At 38.5% G+C, this 25,590-nt stretch overlaps 1 protein-coding gene across 1 annotated transcript in view; it reads right to left on the bottom strand.

The window, feature by feature from the left end:
* clip2 (CAP-GLY domain containing linker protein 2) overlaps window positions 1-23,799 on the bottom strand; it is a 32,727-nt gene extending 8,928 nt beyond the window's left edge. Inside the window, exons 1-8 of the mRNA XM_028467351.1 lie at window positions 23,502-23,799; window positions 19,415-19,590; window positions 10,890-11,389; window positions 7,412-7,536; window positions 7,038-7,251; window positions 5,037-5,234; window positions 3,752-3,855; window positions 3,589-3,649 (exon numbers count right to left, since the gene is read on the bottom strand). Of these exons, the coding sequence (XP_028323152.1) occupies window positions 3,589-3,649; window positions 3,752-3,855; window positions 5,037-5,234; window positions 7,038-7,251; window positions 7,412-7,536; window positions 10,890-11,389; window positions 19,415-19,529 (1,317 nt within the window). The 5' untranslated portion in view covers window positions 19,530-19,590; window positions 23,502-23,799. The remainder of the gene's footprint in view (window positions 1-3,588; window positions 3,650-3,751; window positions 3,856-5,036; window positions 5,235-7,037; window positions 7,252-7,411; window positions 7,537-10,889; window positions 11,390-19,414; window positions 19,591-23,501) is intronic.
* Window positions 23,800-25,590: the final 1,791 nt, after the last annotated feature.

The raw sequence follows: 25,590 nt of genomic DNA, 5'->3' as shown, positions 1-25,590 counted from the left end.
CACTTGTTTCAAGGTAAACCTAAGGAGGAGGACCTGCTGCACGGTGCGCAGACCTTAGAGTCCATTCCCATCAGAGCCTGAGTAGCATTAAGGTTGAAGTAGTTGATGCCAGAAAGAGATAAACAAAGTTAGGAGGTGAGGTATTGAAGCTCGTCTTCACCTTGTTTCTCTTACCCAACCTGAAGGAAGCCACGTTAGCAGAGGGTCTCCCCTGTTGACAGAAGCAGACCTTACTGCCACAGAAACCTGCATGTTGTCTTATGTCTTACTTCCTCTGAACCAGAATCCCAGCACTACAACACATTGAGCCAGTGCTGGAGATCCTTATTCCTGCACGTTCTACACGTCTCTCTGCCCCCAACACATCTGAATCTAATGACGGTGTCTCATGTCTCTACAGAAAGCCTGATATTAGGCTATGGTGGACCACTGGACCAGGGTAGCATCCAAGTAAATCCAAGCACCCCCTTTGTCCGTCTACAACATTTTGCTCAGAATGCTACTACAACTACAGACCATAATGATGGAATGAATGAGTGATGACACACGTTTTAAAAAATCACAATATGTAAATAAGCGTAATCTAGTGCGTCCTCAATAGATTTATTTCTATAGTTTTTATTATTTTCGGTCATCTCCCGACCCAGACTGACCCTTGTATTTTCAATTCATGTTCTAATCAAGATCATTTCCATCATCTATATTATGATGATCATTTTTAACTAAAAATATTGTAAAACCCCATATTTTTAATGCTTTCATTTGTTAATTTTCCACTCTCTCTTTCTCAAGTACCCTCTGTAGCGCCCTTGTATGAACCGAGGGGGTACACATACCCCCTTTTGAGAAACACTGACCTAAAACATGCTGGATAGAGACTCTACAGGACCTGACTATTCATCCCAGTCCACAATCTAAATCTAAAACTAAGTTCTAAAACGCAGAATTGAGGTAACTATACTGAAAAAAAGTCTCCTTTACATATTTTTCTTGACAGTCTGTGTAGCAGCAGTTTTAGATTACCTCCATACACTGTCTTTATAGGGAGTTACTTTTTTGAAAGATAAATAAGTTTAAAGCTGTTTTTCATTGTGCTCCATGTATACTTAACATTTCTCGTGTTGAAGGGTTTCAGTGACAAGTAAGTGAGTATTTGTATTAATATCTGAGTGCTCCGAAAGATAATTTACAGACATATGAAGAAAAGATCTGTTCCTGTGAAGAAGAAATGACTAAATCCACAAACTAAAATTAAGTCATCCATGATGGCACATTTGACCTGCAGCTGCCTAACTGGAAAGATGAAAACATCTCCTCCACATCTTTCACAGATTTTTTTCACAGTCAGTGCAGCAGCTGCTTTATATTCCTTTTAAACATGTTGTGTATCTTGACGATAGAAAAACTTGAAAAACAATCAAATATTGCAGCGCGAGCTGAGTAGGGTCAAAGGTAAAAAGGGCGGGGCTATCCCTAGTTCAAGGTGTACTTTTCACTTTTCCTGCACCTGATAAACTTTACACTCAGACGTGTCAGTGAAGTTAAAAAATGTCAGACTTTTCAAGGACAAGACTCTGGCCGAGTCAACGGGAAAGAGGATCCTGCCCTTTTACTGAAGGAGGCGAAAGAAGATGTTGAAAGAAGATGGGGGCGTAGAGGTGGGATTCAGGGATCAGAGCAGCTGACAGCAGACGCTCAAAGCTCTACACTTCAGAAACACGGAGCAAATCCCAGCTCGGGCTTAAAGGTGAGATTGCTCTTTCAGAGAAGAAGCCTTTTGGGTGTTTGGTGTTCCCTGACCACGAGGAAACTTTCCTGCTGACGGTTCAGACTTCAGACAGAAAATCCCCTCTGCTTCTCTGAGGTGCAACACTTGTTTCACTCTTCAGACGGAGAAGTAGGAACGTCGATATATCGAGTATATAAAACCAAGGTCTTAATAAAGCTTAATAACACTAGTTTTTGAACTAGAATATGATGGACAGTAAGCAGATAAAAGAGGAGGAAAACCAGACTTTACCTTCTGCCTAAGCAGCTCGTTCACACTTGTTTGTCTAAATTTCTTTTCTTTTTTTTGGTAATTTGTGACTCTACGACACAAATCCATAAATTTGAGACGTTTTAGATTTTAAAATAAATTGAGCTTATTTGCTGACAGTTTTGGTTCTCGCCCAACACGTTTTGTTCCATATTTATGTGGGGCCTTCAATTTTCCACCATTACGTAAAACGGACAGAAATCCAAATGCTAGGGTTAAGTTTTGATAACCCTCACCCTAACCCTATCCTAAAACGTAAATAGCTACTGTATGTGACACAGAATATACCATCTCTGGCATGTTTAAGGAGAACATCTCACATTTCTACCATATTTTCAATTAAACAGGTGATTAAATGTGTTTGGAAAAGATGAACAATTGACAAAATGTCATGAGACCGCTTGATTGCGCTCGATCTCGCTCGATCGTTTCGACCTCAGAAGCAAAAAAAAAGGAAAATTACTTACATTTTTGGCAGAATATTTTCAATTATACTTTAATTTTACATGATTATATTAACAAATGACGTATTACATAGACTATAATCTATTTTTATCCCCTGCCATGAAGGGGGATATAGGTTTGGGCTCTGTCCGTGTATCTGTCCATCCGAGTTAAAGAAACCATTTAAGATAGGATAACCAAATTCTGTGTGGCTTCAGGGTATCAATATCTTGATGGAGTTCGAAAATGAGAAATGCGCAATTATTTTTTCCGAAGTTATTGCCCTTGTTCTGTTTTTCTTTACTCTGTGTGAGTTTCTGTGTTTTGACCTTACACTGTTGTCGGAAGTTGCCATCTTGTCTCCATGGCCTACTGGTCTCTACTAACTAAGTTCTTGTATTTTCAGCTTGAAAAAGCATATTCTTGTGATAATGTTTCAGTGTACTGTTTGATAACTCCCCTAAGACTGTTTGTGAAAGTTAAGCATGAAGGTGTGTTACATAAATCACTGCCGATCGCAGTAAATGTTAGCATGAGCATATATATGGGTTTTCTCATAGACGTTAGCATGAAGCTAGCTGACTTTTTGTATAGTATTATAGGTTTGAGCGCCGTCCGTCCGTGCATCCATCTGTTCGAGTTAAAGGGGACATCTTTTCTCAGAAACCGTTTAAGATAGGATAATAAAAATTCAATGTGTGGCTTCAGGGTATCAATACCTTGATGGAGTTCGAAAATGAGAATCGCAAGAGTTGTTACGATTGTTCCGTTTTTTTTTTTTTGGGCGGAGGATGTTGATGACTGTCTTCTTGTTATTCTCATTTAGATTTTTAATCTCCTGACGAGACGATAATTAGATTTAGCCAAATAGTATTCATCAGATTTGTTCAGAATTTTAGATTTCTGATAAAATATTACTTATTTTATATATTAATAAATACTGTAACTACAATAATTTCACTATTGTTGAACAATAGAGGGAAATAGGTTGAGCACAGCAGCTCTTTCCATCACCTCAATCATCTTAGTTCAGACCTTCTCCTCAACAGTGCACACACTGAAACCAATCGCTGTATGTAAAGCATGTGTAAGACTGTGGTACGCACCTCCAGATCGCCTTTGGTGATGGATTCCTCCTCCACTCTGAACTGAAGGTCCTCCACTTTTCTGCAAAAGTCATGAAGAAACAAAGCAATCAGCGGGATTTCCTGTATAAATGGACATACACGTGTTGTTTAAATAAATGCAGTAAAACGTGGATCTCATTACCTCTTCTCCTCTTCCAGCTGATTGGCCAGTTCCATTTTGTCCTTCTGGGTGCTGCTGAGCATGGCTGTGACTTGCTGCAGCGTGCCTTCATTCTCCGTCACATACTGCAGCACACACAGAAAAGGCAAGATCTAAGCTTTGTGCACGTTTCAAATTAAGGCTGTCCCCATGCAACTTCTTCACTTCCGCTACGATACCGATATCAATCCGATCCGATATCAGCACAATCCATGCATACTTTTATCGCCTAGTATAGTGTGGAATGATAGAAAAGGCTTGATCTAGTGATATCACCCATTTATTATTACACATTTCAATCTTTTTTTTTAATTTTTCAAATTCCATCTTTAATTTGGAATGAACAAAAACATCAACATGACATCATTTGCATAAACAAATACAAAGTGACCAACCAGTTTTATGAGTTCTGAGTCCAAAAAGTGAGCAACACAATCTATCCAAGGGTGAGAGTGCAAATATAATTTAATCCTAAACATAAAAATATTAATATTCTTATTATATTCAAGTGCAAAATATAATCCGATCCTATTTTTTTTCAGGTATCAGACCAATTTCTGATATCATTATTGGGTCTTGACATTCATACTTGAGCTTTAATAGCAACACAACATTCTCAAAGTAGTGGGAAGGAAACCATTCTTGTCTTACTTATCAAAGGCAACCTAAAGTTGTATTTTGCATAAAATAACTTTGTGCACCTTTTTTTATGTATACTGTAGAAACCTTGTACTGTCCTATAGGCCAACGAGACATATCGTGATCTTTTAACAGTTGGTGATGATTCCTTAAAAATGTGACTGCCTTATCTTTCTTATTTTTCTAATTCCTCTTTGTCTTCGGGGTGTTTTTTGTCAGTGTACTGTGTGTTTATAGAAATTGAAAATTTATAAATAAAATTAAAAAAAGTAGTGGGGAGGAAGATTTGTTGGTGTATCACTTCCGCTGGTCATCCTTTTACCTGGTGATGCATTAATCCTGTAGCTCAGTGTTTAAATTAATATGAACTACACACCTCAGATAACAGCTTTGCACTTTTCTTCAGCTTTCACAACATATGTCAGAAATCATACACCAGATAACATGTTCACAAAACTAAATGTAACAGCGAATGGAAGAATCGCTCAGTGGAACAACTGCCATTTCCCTGTTCCAGAAGATACACAACTAAACTACTGTATGTGAGGATGTTGGTGTTCATTCATCACACACGCACACAGTGTAGTTTTTCTGTCCCCTGAAGTACTATGTCACCACACCTTCTTACCTGCACGTGCTGGGCTTTGAGGACGCTCAGCTCCTTCTCCACCTCACAGATGTGGCTGTTGGCTTTTGCGACCTCGGCTCGCTCCAGGTCCCTCTCGGCCAGGAGCTGCTCGATGTGCTGCTGCTTCTCCTTCAGGGCTTCCTGGAGCGCGGTAGTGCCGGAGATCTTCCGCGCGTATCGGGACGATGTCTCCGTCAGCTGAGGAATAAAGGCAAAATCAATTCAGGTGTTAAGAGCTTCTATGAACACCACATGGTTGTAGTTCAAACAAACATGCATCAGATGAACAGGGATGTTTAAAACCTTTGTGACATTTTTAAGTTAAAGGGGACACATTATGAAAATTTCACTTTTGCAGTGTTTTTGAGGTAACTTGAGTGTCCACCAGCACACAAAATGTGAAATAAATCCATCCAGTCCTTTGTTTGTGGTCTGTGTAAGTCTTACAACACAGAGAAAAGTGCTCCTTTTCAAATTTTCTGAGTTTGTGATGTCACAAGTTGAATGGGGCTTTGCTTCTAACAAGACACAAGAAAGAAGTGGCTGGATTTCATTTTTAATGGCAATGTCCCCTCTGTAGTTGGGAAATACTTGTTGTGTGTGCCAATCACTTCACCCTCCGACTGTTTCCGTAACCTCGTAACTCGTTTCGGGACACCCTGCAGAAGAGAGGCGGGGGCGGGGGGAAGGGGAAAACGGCGCGCTCTGAAAGAGCTGTTTTATACCGGGTCTTGAACCTCCCCTTTTGCTTGATTCATGTTATGTTTTGACCAAACCCCAGCACAGATGTGCCATTTAGACCACAGGGAACTGTTTTAAAAGGTGAAAAATGGTTATAATATGCCCCCTTTAAAACAGATCAATTTGAATTTGTGTGGCCCTGAAAGTATATGCATAAAATTACTTCCAAAAAAAAAAAAAACACAAAACGACAGAAAAATACACAAAAAAAGCAAAAATACACAAAAAGACTCAGAAAAACATTGAAAAATACAGAAAAATATACAGAAAAGGACAACAAAATACATCAAATTATGAGAAAATGGCAAAAGAAAAGACAAAAACACACAAAAGCCTTTGTTGTTTACTGCATTAATACTCATGTTTTATGCATAAGGCTGACATTACGCTGTCATGATCTGTCATTAAATTGAATAAGGTGTCATTAAGTGTCGCTCGATAAATTATGAATCCTTTGGAGCCATGTTGGCATTTTGTGGGTTAGGTGGAGGCATCTAGTGGGATTAGGGTAACGAAGGGTTAAGGTAATGAACACTTAATGGCAGCCTTCATAACACCTGCTTATTCATGCTAATGACAGGTGTCATGTCATAATAATGACAGCCTTTATGTATAAAACTTCAACTAAAGTCTTAACCTCAGGTCATTATTCTAAATGGCCCCCGCTGAGATAAAAGCTGCTCATTCTTGGTGTAGAGAAAACAAGAATGTTATAATCTGTAATCGCTGCATCGTCGCATTTGACCACTAGATGGAGATCTTTGACTACATTCCTTCCAGACAGATCCTAAAGCACTGAGCTGACATCAGTGTTTGTTTTTATTGCTGCACCACCAGGTAAGCTCTAAAGAAACCTACCAAACAACATCAGGAGTGAATGAACGAGTTTCCTATGCCTGTCATTTCACTGCAGCCAACAATTAATGTAAGTAGAGAGGCTCGGCCCGCCATCGACACCTGGCTCCAGACCAACCGCTCTGATCGATGAGAGATGGCCTGATGTCCTTTTTCCTTCAGATTTGATGCCAAACTTTGCTGACTATAAAAGTCCTGAAGTACGTTGACTCAGGCAGAATCCTCCCATTCACATCAATGACCTCTGACAAAGCAAAGCTCAAACAACGCACTACAAAGGAAAAAAGGCATTTTACACACATTTCTCAAACTGTGGGTCGCGGGAAATCATTTTTGCGGTCCCTGAGCTCGAACAAAATGTACTTTTGCTCGTGCAGAATTATGGTACTACAAATATAACCCTACCAGTCCGGCTCGGCTGGGCCGTCCGCCCACAGAGGAAGCCACAGAGCTGACGGAGCTGATGGAGGAGCTGCTGGGGCTGTGGGCCAGGGAGGAAACCCCCATGGCCATACGCTTGCTCTTCTTGGCTTTAGCCGGGCTGGTGGAGGGAAAGCCGATGCGGATCACTTTGTGGATGGGAGCGAACAGGCCGAATTTTGGAAGACACTGAAAGTATCTGCAGGAAGAGCGACGGAGTACTTTAAATCAGGGTTTTAGGGACGGGGCGTCCCTTCCTTTTTTTTTTTTTTTTTTAGCATTTAACAACAACCACAAACAGTAAAATAACACAGTGGTACCTCATATCAGTAACTGTGTGTGTGTGTGTGTGTGTGTACCTGGTCCCAGCCACTGCACCATCATTCTTCCCCAGAGGTTCGTCCAGCTCCACTCCGCACCATTCCCCCTTAGCAAAGTCCGTCTCCCCCATGTAACGTATGACGCCCATCTTTGACCCTCCGACCTGACGGCAGCAGTAATTCATAAATTAGTTCACACTGACCAATTCATTTCAAAGAAAAGACACATTTCCAGGCTTTTACGGAGCCTCAACAACAAATTCACAGTCGTCCGACTCCATAAAATCACATCAAAAACACAAATAATAAATGTTCCAATAAATAACTCTAGGACAGGTGTTCTCAACTGGTGGGTTGGGACCAAAAATTGGGCAACTGACTTGTTTTCAGCTGGTCACACCTGTCTATATTGGCAAGAAAGGACAAAACGATCTTGTGCTTTAATGCTGAATGGCTTTTATAATGTTATAGTATCATACTGTATAGTTACGGGACATAGTCATACATAACAATAGGTGATGATATGAAGATAAATTCAGGTTTTAAGGAGATTTTCCTAGGTTTTGTCATGGTTTGCTGTTAAAAGACAACGATGCTTACCAAATGGTCATAAGAAAATATAATCTAACTTGTGACTCTACTCTCCAGCCACTGAAAAAGCATGTGATTGGTTGGTGACCATCAGTTCCTGAGTGATTGAAACATCCTGACTTTAAAGACACATCAAATTAAAAAATTGGCTCAAACTTTAAAAAAATACATGATTAAATGTCTTTTTGGAAGAAAAAAAACAAAAAACATTCCCCTTTATAACCAAAGGGGAAACAAATAATGAAATATCCCTGGTTAGTGCTGCAGGAGGCACAGTAGACATCATATTACAACAACAGAAGCCTTCTATGTGTAATAAAAAGGGGGATTTGGTAATCGCTGTTTAGACTGAGTCAGATCAACCAGGCGTCAGTCTGTAGCAGATTGTTTATCATCTGTACCGTCTGATGGTGAGGTATGCAGTGGGCTGAGCTTGATTGACAGTAGCTTATACACATCATTGCACCTGTAAATACAACGCAGGATTGAACATTCTAACACTGGTTTAAAAGAAATCTTCCAAACGCCGACTTGAACAGATTTTAAGAGCACTTTACCCCGATCAGGACCATTTTGCATCGATGACCTATATTAGGTGCTATTTTACTTTAGGCTCTTCCAACATTTTTTCCTTCCGACGTGTGTCAAAGATACACGTGAATATGTAAATGTGCATTGTCAAAAGGCTGTAATTGCACATTTTCCTGTCAGAGTTAAAATGACTGTATTTTTCACATTACATTGATATACACTTTATTTAAAACCAGATTAAGTGACTTGTAAAAGTGAGTTTTTGTGCCAGCAGCACCATGTAGTGAGTAAATATGTGAATTGTGTGTTCCTGTGAATGAATACTTTGTGTGCATTATAATAAAAACAATTAGCTGTAATGCTACGATGTACGTGTGCAAACCTAATTAATAAAATGACTCAACATGTAAAAAGGTGCACAATGTCCATACATGTACAGTATGTCCAGTTGTGGTAAATCTGAGTAAATTGCTGCTTAGACTGATGCTCCTCCTCCTCTGACATCATCAACATGTTCCAGGAAGCTAAATGTAAAATCATTTGAATTACAATTAAATGACTGGATATATCTGATGACAATCAAAACGAACAAGACAGCAGGCCTTGGTCAGATATGGATTAAAAAAAAATCATAGAACCTATAAAATCATGTCTCACGTCTGACTTCTGTTCACATGATGTTATTTATTCCACCTTGAGGAGGAAAATGTATTTTCGTGGTGTCCACTGAGTGTAATCTGAGTTTCCCACTTCATCTTAATCCTGAGTAAGTGTTGAATTTCCTGCAGTGGGGAGAAATGTTAGCAGGATGTTGAACCGCTGAACTGAGATAGATTACACAGGCTTCTCTGATCAATGTGTCAGCAGCAGGATCGCCTCTCTTAAGTGTTGAAAGTAATCTGCAGTGATTTCATGTATTGACCAGCAGGAAGGTTTGTGCACCAGAGTCTGATGTAACAATGACCATCAGCGTGACATCAGAGCTGTGGAGAGTCCTGTCAGATCCACGTTTCTTTCACTAAGTCAGAACAAAGGAAGGCCCTGCTTTGAAGTTTTGATGATTTAGGAATGAACTGATAAAAAAAAAACCAAAAAAAAAAACTGCAGGAATAGATCTTTACTGGTACTGATTAGGGTTGAGTATTGGCAAGGATGTTGCAATACGATACGCATCACGATACCTGGGTCATGCTGTGATATTGTCGTGATATATTGCGATATTTTACGCCGTTAATATCGAAATTAAACGTAGAGATGAAAAATCAAGTTGCTGTATCTGTTCATCAGAAGATATGGATCATTCAGAGGACAAATTATTTGCTTCAAAACATCCTATGTATTGTTTATTATTAGTGTTTTTGCACTTTTTCACTGAAAAACAAAGAAAATGCAGTTTTACACACTGCCATCATAAAATAAAGTGCAACACGTAACCATTGCAACACATTGAAAGCATTGTAACCACTGTAAGTGAGAACATAAAGGATAAAGTACCCTGAGTTACTGACAATGCACAAAAATAAGTCAAAATGTATCCTATTGTGTCAGTTTGAATCATATCATACAGATCATATGAAAATAAAATGCCTGTGTACATATAAATATTGCATATGTGCTCGATGTCACTAAACACACTGACCTGAAAAGTATGAGGAAAATAAAGTGCAAGAAACATTTGCATTTTATCCCATCTTATCTTATCTCATCTATTATTATTTTATCTCTGCTTGTCTCATCTCTTATCTTGTGTTCTCTGCTTGTCTCATCTCATCTCATCTCTTCTTATCCCATGTCATTTCCTCTCATTACATCTCATCTCTTCTTGTTTCATTTGGTTACAACTCATCTTGTCTTATCTCATCCCGTCTCATTCAATTTTGTCTCATCTTGTCTTAACTAATCTTATTTAATTGTATCTCGTCGCATCTCATCTTATCTCATCTCTTCTTGTTTTATTTGGTTACAACTCATCCCATCTCATTCTCATTCTGTCTCATCACGTCTTAACTAATCTCATTTAATTTGATCTCATCTTGTCTCGTCTAGTCTGATCTTTATCTTCTCAACTTGTCACATATTTCCTTTTGCCATCTAAAATCGTATTTGATCTTGTTTCGTCTGATGAAGTCTCTTCTTGTCTCATCTCATCTTGCCAGTTTATCTCAGATCATCTCTTTAGTTCTCAAGTCGTCCTGTTTTAACTCATCTTTTCTCATTTTGTCAGATGTCTACCCATCTGGTCTCATCCCATCTCACCTAGTATTTCAACTAATCTCATTTTATCTCGTTTCATCTTATCTTGTTTAATCTCTTGAGAGAAAAACATTTCATAGAAAAGTGCAGAGGGTCGTGACCGTCTCATGACTAAAAACCATTTGAAATATGATGAACTCACCAAAACTCGATCGCCGACTCTAAGGTCTTTGTCTCCACTTTTCTTCACCGAGCCGTTATCAGACATGTTGGACCCCGACTCGTTCCCGGTCTTTGCAGCGCTGTTGAGCAGACCCTCTCTGAGCAGCACGACCACCCTCTGGCCGGCAGGGGCACCGCCCCCACCCTGCTGGGACTGGTTCACAGTGGAGTCCGTGGACTGGCTGTCGCTTCCCTCACTCGCCGGCTGTCGGCTGAGCTTGGAGGGTCGGGTGAAGATGCCCTGCAGTGGCTGGCACTCAAAGTAGCGCACCCCGCCCACAGAGCCGTCGTTTTTACCCACAAGGTCGTTGAGTATGACGCCGGCCCACTGACCTGGGGCAAACTGGGTCTCCCCGAGGTAGGAGATGACTCCTGGTTTGAACCCATTAACCCAGACCTGTTCACCCACTACGAAGTCTCCCACGACGTCATCGCCCTCCTCAGAGGTTTTAGGTGGTGAGATGGGCTTTTGTGGAGTCCCTAAGACCAAAACATTAACATTCATTAGAATCAACAGATTACTAACCTTTTTCAGTTTATAATCAAAAAAAAAAGAAATCAGTAAATTTAAGTATTTTCGATTTAAATAAATGAATTAAAACTTTATTAAAATTATCCTGTTTTTTAAATTTAAAAAATAAACTAAACTTTTATTTTTTTAATCGAAATCAATTAAATCAAATTTAAATTGTTTAAAATAAATCAAATTAAATTATAGTTAGCTCAACTCATATTTATATATATATATATATATATATATATATATATATATATATATATATATATATATATATATATATGTATTTATTTATTTTATTTTTCCTTTCAAGACAAATTTCATTGTCTTCCACATTGAAAAAAAGAAGAAAAATGTGAATGAAAAGGAGCAAAAAGAAGTAAAACTTTGATTAAATATTGTTTAATTTAATAAAAATCTTGTTTGGTTTGAGTTGATGAAATTTGATTTGGTTATTAATATTATCGTTTGATTGTTAATATTATTATAATTAAATACATCTTTTCTAATAGCTGAAAATGTAATATTTTTTTCAAAAAATTAAAAATATATACTATTTTGATAGAAACTAAAGTTTTTCAACAATATTCACAAATTACTGTAAACAAATGAATTCATTGCTGGAATATGTCATAAAATGGATGGATTTTTCAATTCCACTTCATATTGTATTCATCTTATTAACTATTAATCTATACTCAATTCTAACTCAAATCAAATGAATAATTGAAACTTTAACGTACATACATTTGAATTAAGGAGCATTTTACACTAATCCTGGAGATGTCTCCAATATCATACAGACAACATCAGTTACTACAAGTTCAGACAATCCTATAAATCCTCCTGTAAGTAGGTCAGAGCGGCGCTACGGCGATGTTACCGCCTGTTTGACACACATCTCTGTCCTCGTTAACTATGTTGCAACATTAGCATTAGCATTCGGTCTGCTGCGCAGCACACTCAGTATAAACTGTGTTTGGTGGCAGGCTCGTCTCCGTGACACCCTGAGAGAAGGCCCGAGGCCTCGGTGAGCCGTGTTCTACGCACTTTCTGCCCCAATTGTTTCCGTATGTTACGCGAGACGCAAAGACCAATGAGTACACCTGGAAACACGCTCTATTAAACCATCTGTGTGGTCTGTAGCACGGATTCCCCAAAACATCTTCAACTTTCCTCATCAGTCATCTGAAAACACCATTAGAATGGAGTCGTTTGGAAGAAATATGAAACAGCAGCTGCACAGATTGCCAGAAAAAGATGCAACAAATATAAATGATTCTCTTTTGCTGTCATTTAACTGTCTTTTAGTCGAGAACAGCTAAAGTTTAAACATCCTTCAGTTTTCTTATCAATTACCTGAAGAGATGCTTTAAAATCCCAGCATTTGGAAGGAATATGAAACAGCCACTGAACAGACTGTCAGAGAAAGCTATAAAACACGTAGAAATGTGTTCTCCTTTACTTTCCATTACTATCGTTAACACTTTACTTTAACTTGTATACGTAAAGCTGACATTACGCTGTCATTATCTGTCATTAGCAAGAATAAGGTGTCATAAAGGTTGTCATTAAGTGTCCTTTGTTACATTAATTAATTCCTAACCAAAGGTGTCATAATTTAGCTTAACTTTAACTTAATGACACCTAATTCATGCTATTGACAGATAATGACAGCATAATGCCAGCCTTATGCATAAAACTTAAAATAAAGTGTTACCAAATCATCCTTTGTTTACAACCTAAAGTTTTCTTAAAGCTGATATCCGGAGTTTCTGAGAAATCTTTGTTTATGTATCATTCTTTTGAAATACAAAAAAATACCTAATTAGTATTTTACTATGATCTACTGCCGGTGGTCATTCATATACATTAATGTATATAAGTCCCTCCTTCGTCCTATAGACCCTTATAAAAATGCGAAAAAGCACCGACTTCGCCCAGCCAATAGGCTTCGACTTCCTAGAGCGGGCCACTGTCAAGGGTGCGTGCACCGTCACAACAGCAAACAGGTATCACTGAGCAGCAGAGCGTCATGGAGGAGCGCTCCAAAACTCCAGTTACCAATTCCACGATTCCAAACGTATAAAGCCTCTACTAAAATAGAAAAGAAAAATCCGGGTATAAAGCTTGTGGCTAAACGTCTTCGTGACCGCAACAGGATTTGTCTCGGAGCTGCTTTTCAAAGGGGGAGGGACTTGCTGTTTTTAAATGGATTCCGAAATGACCAGGATTTGGCAACATTTCTCATGGACAGGTAATAGGGGTGTTTTTTAATAAAAATCTAAAAAGAAAGTACTAACTTTCTGCATTTATTTGTAGTTCTAGGCAAATACCTCAGTTATGTTGTGCTGAAGTCAAAGTTGGTTTAAAAGCCACTGGTAGATTATATGTTATTTTTCATTTGAAGTTGTTGGCACATGGCATGTTAAAGCCAATGTTTTGAGTGTAAAATATGCCAATAAAGTATATTTCCTACATAATGTTTTCATGAAGGTGTACACATTTACAGATTAGTTGTTTTCTTAAGTCATATAAAAAAATTAAAAATTGCAATGATCGCCTTATACTTTAATATTGGGATAAATTGCATCGTATCGTATCGTAACCTATGTATCGGGATACGAATCGTATCGCCAGATGCTAGGCAATACACACCCTTAACAGGTAATAAACATGTATTAATCAAAAGTTATGGCACTCCAACAATAAATGTGTTGTTGTTGCAGTTATGTGACTTTGTTATGTTTTGCAATGTGCGTGCACAAACATAGAGGCGTGGCTTCTGGTAGATTGGCAGAGGCAGGGGGAGGAAGTAGAGCTGTTGAGGGCGGGACATCGAGACGTTCTCTCCGAAACACTGGAAAGCAGCTTTAACCTTAGAATGATTAGTTTTTAAGAAATATGAGGCAGACGCTACGTCAATAAAGCGATAAAAGATGTAAATATGTGTTCTCTTTCACTTTCAATCACTTGCCCTTTAGTCTAATAAACATCCTGAAGATGCTATCAGAACCACAGTATTGGCAAAGAATATGACACTGCTCAGATTGTCAATAAAGCTGCAAAAGACATTTTCCAGTGTCAGAAACGTCTTTCATTGCCAACTATATATGAAACAAAAAACAAGGGGACACGTGTCAAACCAAAAACTCTCAGAATGCTTTGCACATTTTCTTTGAACTTGTTTTTTTTATATATATACATAAATCTCTCTAAGAGGTTCTATTAGAGCAAAGTGTTGGTAAATGTGCAGTTATCGCTCTCATACAGAAATGCTTGGCCTTGAAAACCTGAACTAACCAGCCGATGGGGTTGCCGGGGCAACAGGAGAGCTCAGGCTGAAAGATCCTGAGCAGAAGGAAGGCTGGAAACACACAGGCTTTACTTTGAGCATTTAGCTCCTCCCACCACCATGTGAATCCCACCATTCATCCGCTGCACACAATAAAGCCCCACAGCCTCTTCCTCCTGATTATCCTCCCATCGCCGCCCTTTCAGCTGTTTATCAGTACTTTCAATTACGCCCCACCTTCGTCCTCTAATGTGGCCTTTTTGGTTTTAATCTCAGCCCGTTTTTGTCTGTGTGTGTGTGTGTGTGTGCGTGTGTGTCCGTGCATGCGCATGTGTCTGTGTTTGGCAGCACAGACAGGAACATACGGACAAAAGGCTGACCCTGAAATCTGTGGACTATTAGAACGATTTGTGGCTTTAAAGCATGACGAGCTTCAACAGTCCTTTATTTCAACGTCAATGAGCTGCAAATGCAGCACATGTCTGAGCAGAGGTTCTCAACATGTGGGTCAACATTAAAAAGTGGGTCAGTGACCTACTCTGTGAGGCCTGTGGGCTTTTGAGGGCCATAAATAACGGAACATTAAATGCTTTTTATTTTGAACGGGATTTGTTATTCAGTCCTAACTTATCAATTCTGCGCAAGCGAAAATAAGTTTGACGAGAGCAAAAACTAACTTTGCGTGAGCGGAAATGTTCTGCGTGCACAAAAATACACAAAAACAAAGGACTGCATGAGAATTCTGCACAAACTGAAAAGTTGTGCGTGTGCAAAACTAGATTCTGCACTCGTGAAAACATTATGTGCAAATTAAGCAAAAACATTTCAGTGTGAGCATATTTTTTTTTTATTTGTTTATTTAAGTGGGACCGTGTGTATTAATGTACAGCCAAAGTTGTAAATACACCGGATTTAGCGAAACGCTAATTTATATTCGTAGTCCCATGGTGCAGGGGGTCAAAATGCGAAAATCTCTGCACACGCCAAACCAAAATTTGCACAAGCAAAAACTGATTTTGTGCATGCAAACAAAATTAAAATTCAAAGCTAATTTTACAAATGAACTTGGCACATCTGTAAACACCGTGCAGTATTGAAGGACAGCTGCTGGTAGACTTGTATTGAGAGAGCGCTCACAATTGTGGCACAAATTCTACGCCATGCCATGACACTGGTCTGTTGTTAACAATGTTTCTCTGTGTCACTTATAAACTAATGAGTTCACACACAGCAGGGACAAACTTTGTAAAACCACAGGAATGGCGTTCCTCTTGGTGTCACGTGGAGTTCCACTGACATAAGCAGATGAGACGCTCTGAGGCCGACCACATGTTTGGTTCCCTACTCGACTCAAACAATCTGAGCCATTCAAATCATCACTGACCTCCAGGACGAGAGATTAAAGAAGAACACGGGTGTTTGAGAATATTCCTCTTTCAAATCCACACAGGAATCAATCTATGGATGCTGTCATAAAGGCTAAAGTTATTAAACATGACTGTCTTCTGATACATGGAAGCGTAATCCCATTGCACAGATGACAAACAACAATTCACTAAATTAGAGACTGATGCAAAATCTCTAGTCTATTCTCTAAAGTGATGGAAAACCTCTTCATTAAAGGTTTTCACCGATCTCCATCTCTTCTAAGAGCCCCAACAACATAGTATTTGAGGTTTATTTTCCCAAACTCACCTGTTTTTTTGGAGTTTTAGTCACTTTCAGATCGATCCTGAAAATAGGCTGTGTTTAGGGCCTTCATGCATATGAATCAGCGGGTGTAAACACACCCTGCTTCAGGGTGTGTGTTTATCACACCAACAGTCTTCCTTCTCCTCACCTCTACTGACCACTTAACTAGCCCATTTAAGATGATAGTCCATTGTTTTGTTCTACCGCTGTGTCGCATTGGGTCACAAACACATCAGATCATCCCATAAAGGCGATACGAGGCGGTATAACGGCTACTAAAAATGGAACTGATTGTAACCGCTCACGCTTAGCCGCAGGAAAGTACACTCTCAACTATCAGCTGAGTCAGCTGATGCAAACACTCACATGAGCTGCTACGCCGCTTTCTTTCATCCGCACCTCCCCTGACCACAGAAATAGTCCATTTAAGACGATAGTCCATTATTTTGTCCAACCGCTGCGTCACATTGAGTCACAAACACGTCAAATCATCCCATAAAGGCGATACGAGGCGGTATAACAGATACTAAAAGTTAAACTGATTGTGAGTGCTCTTCGGTTTATCTACCGTATTATTCGGACGATAAGGCGCACCTAAAATCCTTTAATTTTCTCAAAAATCGACAGTGCGCCTTATAATCAGGTGTGCCTTATGTATGAAATTATGTCAAAATGTTTTAGTACAACTTCGATAAACTATGAAGCTGCACCACTTGATGGATTTTTGGTGCTTCAGGGCTACCGTAGTCAGACGCCTCGTGGAGTGATATGTACCAGTACTGTGCTTCAACATACTGAACTGAAAAAGTGAGTGTAATGTTTTATATTTTATGTGTTAAACCTGAACAATGTGGAGAGTTATTGTTAATGAGTTGAATAAATTTTGACTTATCTGACTATTTTGTTTCTCTTAATGAGCCTTAATAATAATAAAAACAACAAACCGGTGCGCCTTATGTATGAAAATAGACCCGGTCAGACCCATTCATTGATAGTGCGCCTCATAATCCGGTGTGCCTTGTAGTCCGAAAAATACGGTATATACTGGATTATCTATATACTGAAAAGATATTAACTGTAATATCTATGTTTGTTGTACCTGTGAGGTCGTCTGAGAGGGAGGAGCTCACATTCTTATAGGGTAGGAGGAGCCAGGATTGTCAGGAGGAGGAGAGTCCGCGTTATGACGTCATAACACAAGAAAAATCAAATTTGCCCGTTTGGAGCTGACTTTTTACAAAATGTGGAATAACAAAGGAGGAAGGAAAGGCACTTTTCAACTTTGTCCCTCTGAATGAGGCTAAAGGGATGTATATCACTGTAGCAAAACCATTATAAAGTGAATTTTTCACAATACTGGCCCTTTAATGGATGACATAATTTCATTGAAAACACAATCAGTTAATTTGGGTTTAGAACTAGAGTTTGCCAGCACGGAAAAATACCAGTAAACCTCTGACCTGCTCGTGTTTCACAACAAAATCACCCACAGTGTGAACAATTATCCTTTAATGTAAAATATCATTTCATTAATCTGCAAGGACTCCTGCTGTTGAGTATTGACTAGTTTTTTTTTTTTAAGCTAATAAAGGTATACAAAGAGTAACACTGGGCTCAATCTGTGAATGAAAACAACTGGTGCCCCAGTTTATCTGGTGACTGAGTCTGTCTAACTGTTCGCTGGTTGAGCATGGAAGTCAGTCATTACTGTAGGCAAAATGGGCACCAGTTTTACCAAAACACCAGGAAAACTTCAAATACTTTTCATGATTCGCAACAAAATCACCCACGGTGTGAACGACTGTCCCTCCTTTAACGTGAAATATCACTAAAGTGCACTGGATGAGCTAATGAAATGGTGTCACAGTAGATCACGTTGCTCTTAGTGTGTCCGATTATTGAAGCTCAGTGTTTCAGCGCTATCTGCAAAGCTCCACCGACTTTAAACTCAGAGTAAACTGTGACACAATAATAGCCGGCTCTTTTTAAAGAAGCCGCTCCACGTGCTAATGTGAAACCAACACTGCAATGTCAGACGGAGGACTGCAGCTCAGAGCTTTAAGCTATAATTTAGCTGTAACAGGGTCGGAGTGGGAGCTAAAACTGAAAAACAGGAGGAACAGCTGTGACGACTGTGTGCAAACAGAGCTGCTAATCTTGTGATGGATAATGATTTCTCAGCTAAGAGCATAAACATGTGCATTTGCTACACCAGACCTGTTAATTTAAAATGTAGCTCTGTGTATCTTTTAGTTTTTAAGTATAGTTATGTAGTATAAAGGATAGTTTTAGGTGTGGTGTAAATCTAAGATGTAGAAGTGTCATTTTAAGTGAATAAAGTATCATTATTTTATATAAAGGATAGTTTTAGGTGCATAAAGTGTAACTTTACCAGTATAAAGTGTCATTTTATGTAAATAAAGGTTAAATTTAGGTGTATAAAGTATAACATTTTTGTATACAGTGTAGTTTTAGGTGTCAGAAGTGTCATTTCATGTGTATAAAGTATCATTTTGTGGTGTTAGGCGTAATTTTAGAAACAAATCTGAGAAAGACAATTATAAACCTTTGTTGTCTTTGCTCACATCATTGCATGAGAGTGTTTCCAATGTGTTGTTTGAAGCTTGCTGCATAAAGCTGGGACAAAACTCAGCTTTTTCCAATAAAGGTGTTACCGGTTCACTACCTTCTGGTAATCATCTGATACACTTATGCTGCGTATCTTCACTATTCAGAAGACAAAAAACCCATGACTAATGTTTGCAGTGCCACACACATAGCGCTTATGTGTAGTTTCCGATTATAGGGAACTTTTTTCTTTTTTTTTCAACCAAACTCTCATAAAGCAGCTGATAACCCAGCCCTCCTCTCAGGCCTCGCCCTCCTGCAGCTGGCAGCACTGAGTCCCTTCCACAAACACACAGTCTGAGTCGCTTCCTGTGGTGATAACTGGGAGAAAAATGACTTTTTTCCACGAGGTCAGGAGCAGGAAGTGACTTACCGTCTTTAGGGGCGACGGGGCTGCAGGTTCCGCCCACTGAGCTCCTTCCCACTGGGCTGGAATTCTTTGGCCCTCGGCCAGGAATTTTCAGCCCACTGGATTTCAACATGTTCATCCTGCAAGGCTTTGTGGATCCAGCACTACATGAAGATGTGGCAGTGGTTCTCCATGTTTAACTGCAGAGATGAAATACAAAAATATAGCAGTTTGATCAGAGCTTTTCCCAAAACCGTACAAGAAGTGAACAATGTGCTTCATTTTATGGATCATAAAACTTTAATAATCCTGACTCATACTACTGGAACTGTACCATCATCACAGTTTAACTCATTGTGTCATTGCAGGGAGCTGGATTTACTAAACCTGGATCCTGAGATGTTATTATAGTGGTAGAAATAAGTTATTTACATTCATTCTACATCTAATCTTTGACATTAAGAAGACTTCAAAGATGTGAGGATGAAACACTAAAAAAACAGATTAAAATTGAAGCAGTTTGTTCCTCTCTGTACATACAGTATTTACAATCCAACCTTTTACCAACATTAACAGGCAGTGCTACCAACGCTGCATGACCAGGGAAAATAGAAGAAACTAGGGATGTCCAGATACAACTTTTTCACCTGCGATACAATACTGATATTGTAGCCTTACGTATTGGCCGATACCGATCCAATATGATATCAGCATGAATCATACATACTATTATTACTTATTTTGTAGTGTGGAATGTTGGAAAATACTAGATTATTTAAAAAGAATATTCTATGATTGAATAAAATACATTTAAAAATAAAATAGAAGATATTGGAAAAATAAATCCAAAAAAACAATATATATTATATCAGAGATTTTAGATGCAGTCAGATAAAATCCGATATTCGTTTTCTGTCTGATATCGGACCGATATCGGACAGATCGGGACACCCCTAGAAGAAACTAAGAAATTAACATAAGCACCAAAACTATTTTCTAAAAAAGCACCAGAGCAGCTGTATTGTATTTGTGTCAATAGAATGAAATAGAATAGAATAGAATAGAATAGAATAGAATAGAATAGAATAGAATAAAATAGAATATAATAGAATAGATAGAATACAATAGAATAGAATAGAATAGAATAGAATAGAATAGATAGAACAGAATAGAATAGAATAGATAGAACAGAATAGAATAGAATAGATAGAATAGAATAGAATAGATAGAACAGAATAGAATAGAATAGAATAGAATAGAATGAAATAGAATAGAATAGAATAGAATAGAATAGAATAGAATAGAATGAAATAGAATAGAATAGAATAGAATAGAATAGAATAGAATAGAATAGAATGAAATAGAATAGAATAGATAATAGAATAGATAATAGAATAGAATAGAATAGAATAGAATAGAATAGAATAGAATGAAATAGAATAGAATAGAATAGAATAGAATAGAATAGAATAGAATAGAATAGAACAGAATAGAATAGAATAGAATAGAATAAACCTTTATTGATGCCCAAAGAAGAAATTCACACATTGCAGCAACACCATAGAATAGCAAAAGTAAACAGAAAGACCAAAAAAGAAATACAAACATAGGATAATAGTGCAAATATACAACTGTGGGATGGACATAAATTAGAAAAAAGATAAAAATAAAATACATTCAAATAAAATATATGTATTTAGTGAATGTAATCAGAATTAAACCAAGGAAGAATAGTGTCGTAGATATCTGCTGTTCATTTTGACCAAGGGGATGAGGTAAATTGCTGATATGTCTAACTGATACCCAGGATAGCTATTAAATATAAAAACAGCTTAGCTTACAAGATGTGCACAGTAGCAGTTTAGAGACATCAACATGACCAGAGCAGGTTAAGCACATGACACGAGTCAGCAAAAGGGTCCTGGTCTGATTCTAAAAGACAGGTTTGGTTTGACAGCTGAGCGCTGTTATGCTCCGTCTCATTAATAGAGTCACTCAGACTAAATACATCCAGAAAGTCTCCACCTGTTGTTTGTAGATGACCTTAAAATACGTTGAATTAACATGAAAAAAAAAAACATCTAAAAAATAGTGCTTGCATCAGCAGAGTGTAGCTGTAAGAAGACAAAAGAAGTGAAACTGGCATTAATGGAGTGATCTCACCATCTTTATGTTCACATTACTTAGTATTCAGGTCTTTGAGGCACTGCGCTCCAACACGACAACGTCGTGGTGTTTGGTAAGAGTTTATTTTCATTTTAGAGAATGTTAGAAATCAAGTGCTGGATTTTAGACCTTCATCTGTTTTCTGATGGCTGGACCTTCGAGAAGATGAAGAAAGTTGATGACACCTGTACCAACACTGTAATTATAGGCTCTCTGTTACTGTATTGAACTCATCCCAGTGAGCTGCTACGGTGTGTGTGTGTGTGTGTGTGTGGGGGGGGGGGGGGGGATAAGAGGAATAGAGGCCGTTCTTATGGGTATACAGTAGTGGAGATCTACTAATCCACCTGTTCAATCCTTTAACCTCAAACAGCTGAGTTCATAAAATATAAAATACACACAAGCAGCAACAGTTTTATATAAGGAGGCGTGTCTATCTATGTTGTAGGGCTGGGCAATATCAACTAAAAATTATTTCTTATTTCTTATTATTCTCAAAATGACAATATATAATATGATTCTTGATATTTTTGACTCAATAAAGTCTTGCCAGAAACATATTTCTGCGTTAAATTTTCTAATATTATGATATCATGCTAATATTGCATGCTAATAACATTTCTTCCATAATCTTTCATCAGGCCTAAAAAACAAACACGATTCTGTGAGTTTTGGATGAATTTTAATTAAATAAGTCATTCATAAAGCCGAAGATTAACGTTTCCTATCTTTATTTTTAATATATCGGCATCGTCATCTATGTCGATATATCATATACAGTATATACATTTACTTATACATAAAAGTACTCTTACTGGAGTAATGAGATACTCTTCTGGGTCCTGCTATGCTCTGATTACTATTACTACTACTAATAATAATAACAACAATAATAATAATAATAACTAAAAAATTATGAGTGCCTTTTAAAACACCCCACTGTACAGTAAAAAAAATCTCATGTTAATGTTAAACTCCAATAAACGTGGAAAAGTTTATTTCTTAAAAATAGAGAAAAAGTATAATTGTTTAAGCCTGATATGTCATTGATCACACGGGGGCCACATGTGGCCTGTTGACAGAAAAAAGACATAAAACACCAGCAAAAATAGACAAAATGACTCCAAAAACATAGAAAAGTCCAAGAAAATACACAAAAAAACCTCCAAAAAACAAAAAAAAACAAAAAAAAAAAACAACAAAAATAAATGAATTGCAGTAAGTTCAAATAATTGACTTTGTGATTGTAATTAGCATGGAAATGATCAAATCTGTCATTTACAATGTAGTTACACAGAAAACCTGGGAACTATGCTACAGTTCTAGGGTTTACATAGGCCTACTTTGGTAACAATGATTAAAATATGTTTCATATTAAGTTTACCTGTTAGTTCTCCTGATTTGAGTGATGTGTTGCTAAAGTAACTGTACTCTTATGGAGTAATGGGATACTGTTGTGGGTCCTGCTTTGCTCTGATGGCCTGCAGATCATGTGAGAGGAGATGTTAGAGTCTGTAGTAAACATCACACATGTAGTTTAGACGTTTGCATTCAGACACAAGGGAAGAATGTGAATAATAAGGGAGAATAAATGTTGTTGTTGTTGGAGGAAAGTGAGTTTTCAGGTGTTATTTTGGGGGAATGGGTGGTGTTTAGTAGAGGGTGGGCCTTGACTATTGGACCTCCTGCTGTGTTCTGATGGCTGAGGATTAAAATGCTGATTTCAGAGAAAACACACGAGCACAGGGACAGTGATGATGATGATGATGATGATGATGATGATGATGATGATGATGATGGTGATGACAAAGCAGCAACAACACAACGCCGGTTGGGTCCATTGTTACAGCTACTGCGGCAGCAGCAACGTGCTCTGACGCACAGTCCCTCCCAGCCCGGGCACAGACCGCACACAAAGACACACAAATGAGGGTTTAGAGCTCACCTTGGTGTGGGTGAAATCCGGTCGGTGGGCTTTGAGGATGGCAGCCACTCCCTGCGGTGCCAGCGCGGATGCAGAAAGGCGGAGAGGAGGAGGATGTGCTCAGCGTCCAGTCTGTCTCATTCCTCCGGAAAACACCGATCCTTCCGGTCCCGATCACCGAAGCGCGTCACTCAACTTTCCCTTCCGTCCACGTGCTCCCTGCTCGGTTTGGCAGCTTTTTCCTTCTTTTCCAGCCTGTGATGAAAAGTGGGCTTAAGCTCAGCTTCCCTCTGACGGAACAAAGGGCTGAGAGCAGAGCCTCCTGGGGGAGGGAAGAGGAAACACCACAGTAGGGGTCGTCAACTACATTTTCACTGGGGCCAAAATCTAAAATTGGGGCATTAAAGGGCCTATGTTACGCTAAATCTACTTTTATGTGCTTTAAACATGATAAAAGTGCTATTAGGGCATACACATGCACAAAGTGTGTGTTTTTTTTTTTTATTGATTCCCTCAATCGTTAGAAGGTGATTTGCTCCTTTCTTACTGCAGGGCGAGCCCAAACACCTCGCTCCAATTTGATGACGCGTTCCCACATTGATGACGAATTGAGCTGAAGAAGTTCTCTGCCATGGTTGACATGTAAACATGCACGCCCACAAAGATGAGCATGTCAGCATCCTTTGCGCAGAGCTATGTCTGTATTTTCTACAGTCTATGTATGTACCAGCGAACGCCCCGCCCCCACGCCCTGTCTCGTGTTTATAAAGCAGCATGAGCTCAGCGACGGAGTGGGTGGGAGGAGGGCGGGCCGTTCTCTGGCCCTACGTCACCTTGCGGGGAGGAGGAAGTCAGTGTTCCGTCGTCTATAGACACGCCCACTCATGAAATATGCATAAGTAAGACGCAAATCAGCCTGTATTGTGTAGAGTTGCTCAGAAAGTGACTTTTTAGAGGCTAAAACTCTGGAAAACAGGCAAATTTGGGAAAATAAACTTCAAATATTATGTTTTTGTGGTTCTTAGAACAAATAGAGATGGGTGAAAAATAGTATGATATGGGACCTTTAAGCTCATTAAAGGGGGCGTATCATGTTTTTTTCAGGCACATAGTACCATTCTATAGCATACTAACATAATGACTATGCCACCCAAATTTTTGGGGAAAATGCCCCAAATATTTTTTTAAATTTCCCTTTGTAGCACACGGCTCATGACGCCTCGATTTCGCTTCTCTGTCTTTTTAAGAAACTCCAAGTTTGTCAGACACGCCCATGAACACGCCCCCTTCAGTACTCATACAAACATGCATGGATGTTATTTACGTCTGTTTTTCTGTGCGCCGTATTTGGCTACTTTCTACGTTTTTGAACGTTTATGAAAGTGAGGAATGCTAACGTACGGTCGGAGGAGAAGTGATCTCTCTCCTGTCACTGGCTCACACACGCGCACACACCCGCTTACACGTGCTGCGGCTGGTTCTGAAGAAGTAGTTCTCTTTACGACTAGGGATCGCATTGTTCTTTAGTGTCAGTGTACTATATACAATACTAATAATAATAACAAAAAAGCATGAGCACCTTTTAAAACACTAAGGACACTATACAGTAATAAAGCCTCATGTTAATGTTAATCTGCAAAAAATGTGGAAAAGTATATTTCTTAAAAATAGAGAAAAAGTATTATTGTTTAAGCCTGATATGGGCAATTGACCGCCCAGGGGCCACACGCCGCCTATTGACAAACTTTTGTGTGGCCACCAAACTAAGCACACAAACTTACCCCAAAAACATAGAAAAGTCCAAGAAAATACACAAAATAACCCCAAAAACAAACAAAAGAACAACAAAAATATGCTGCTGTTGTATAATTGTATTTGCATTATAATTAACTTCAGATAATTGATTTTGTAATTATAATTGGCATGGAAATTATATCAAATCTGTCATTTACAATGTAGTTAAACAGAAAAGTTGGGAACCATGTTACAGTTCTATGGCTTACACATAAAGGCCTACTCTGACTACAATTATTAAAATATCTTTCATTTTAAGTTTACCTGTTTGTTAGTTAAGGATCTAAAAATAAAAAAATAAATAAATTGAGGGGTA

Source organism: Gouania willdenowi, chromosome 14, assembly GCF_900634775.1.
Source record: "Gouania willdenowi chromosome 14, fGouWil2.1, whole genome shotgun sequence".
Lineage (NCBI taxonomy): Eukaryota > Metazoa > Chordata > Actinopteri > Blenniiformes > Gobiesocidae > Gouania > Gouania willdenowi.
Note: the sequence above shows the minus strand (reverse complement) of the source record. Positions and strands in the feature narration are given on the sequence as shown.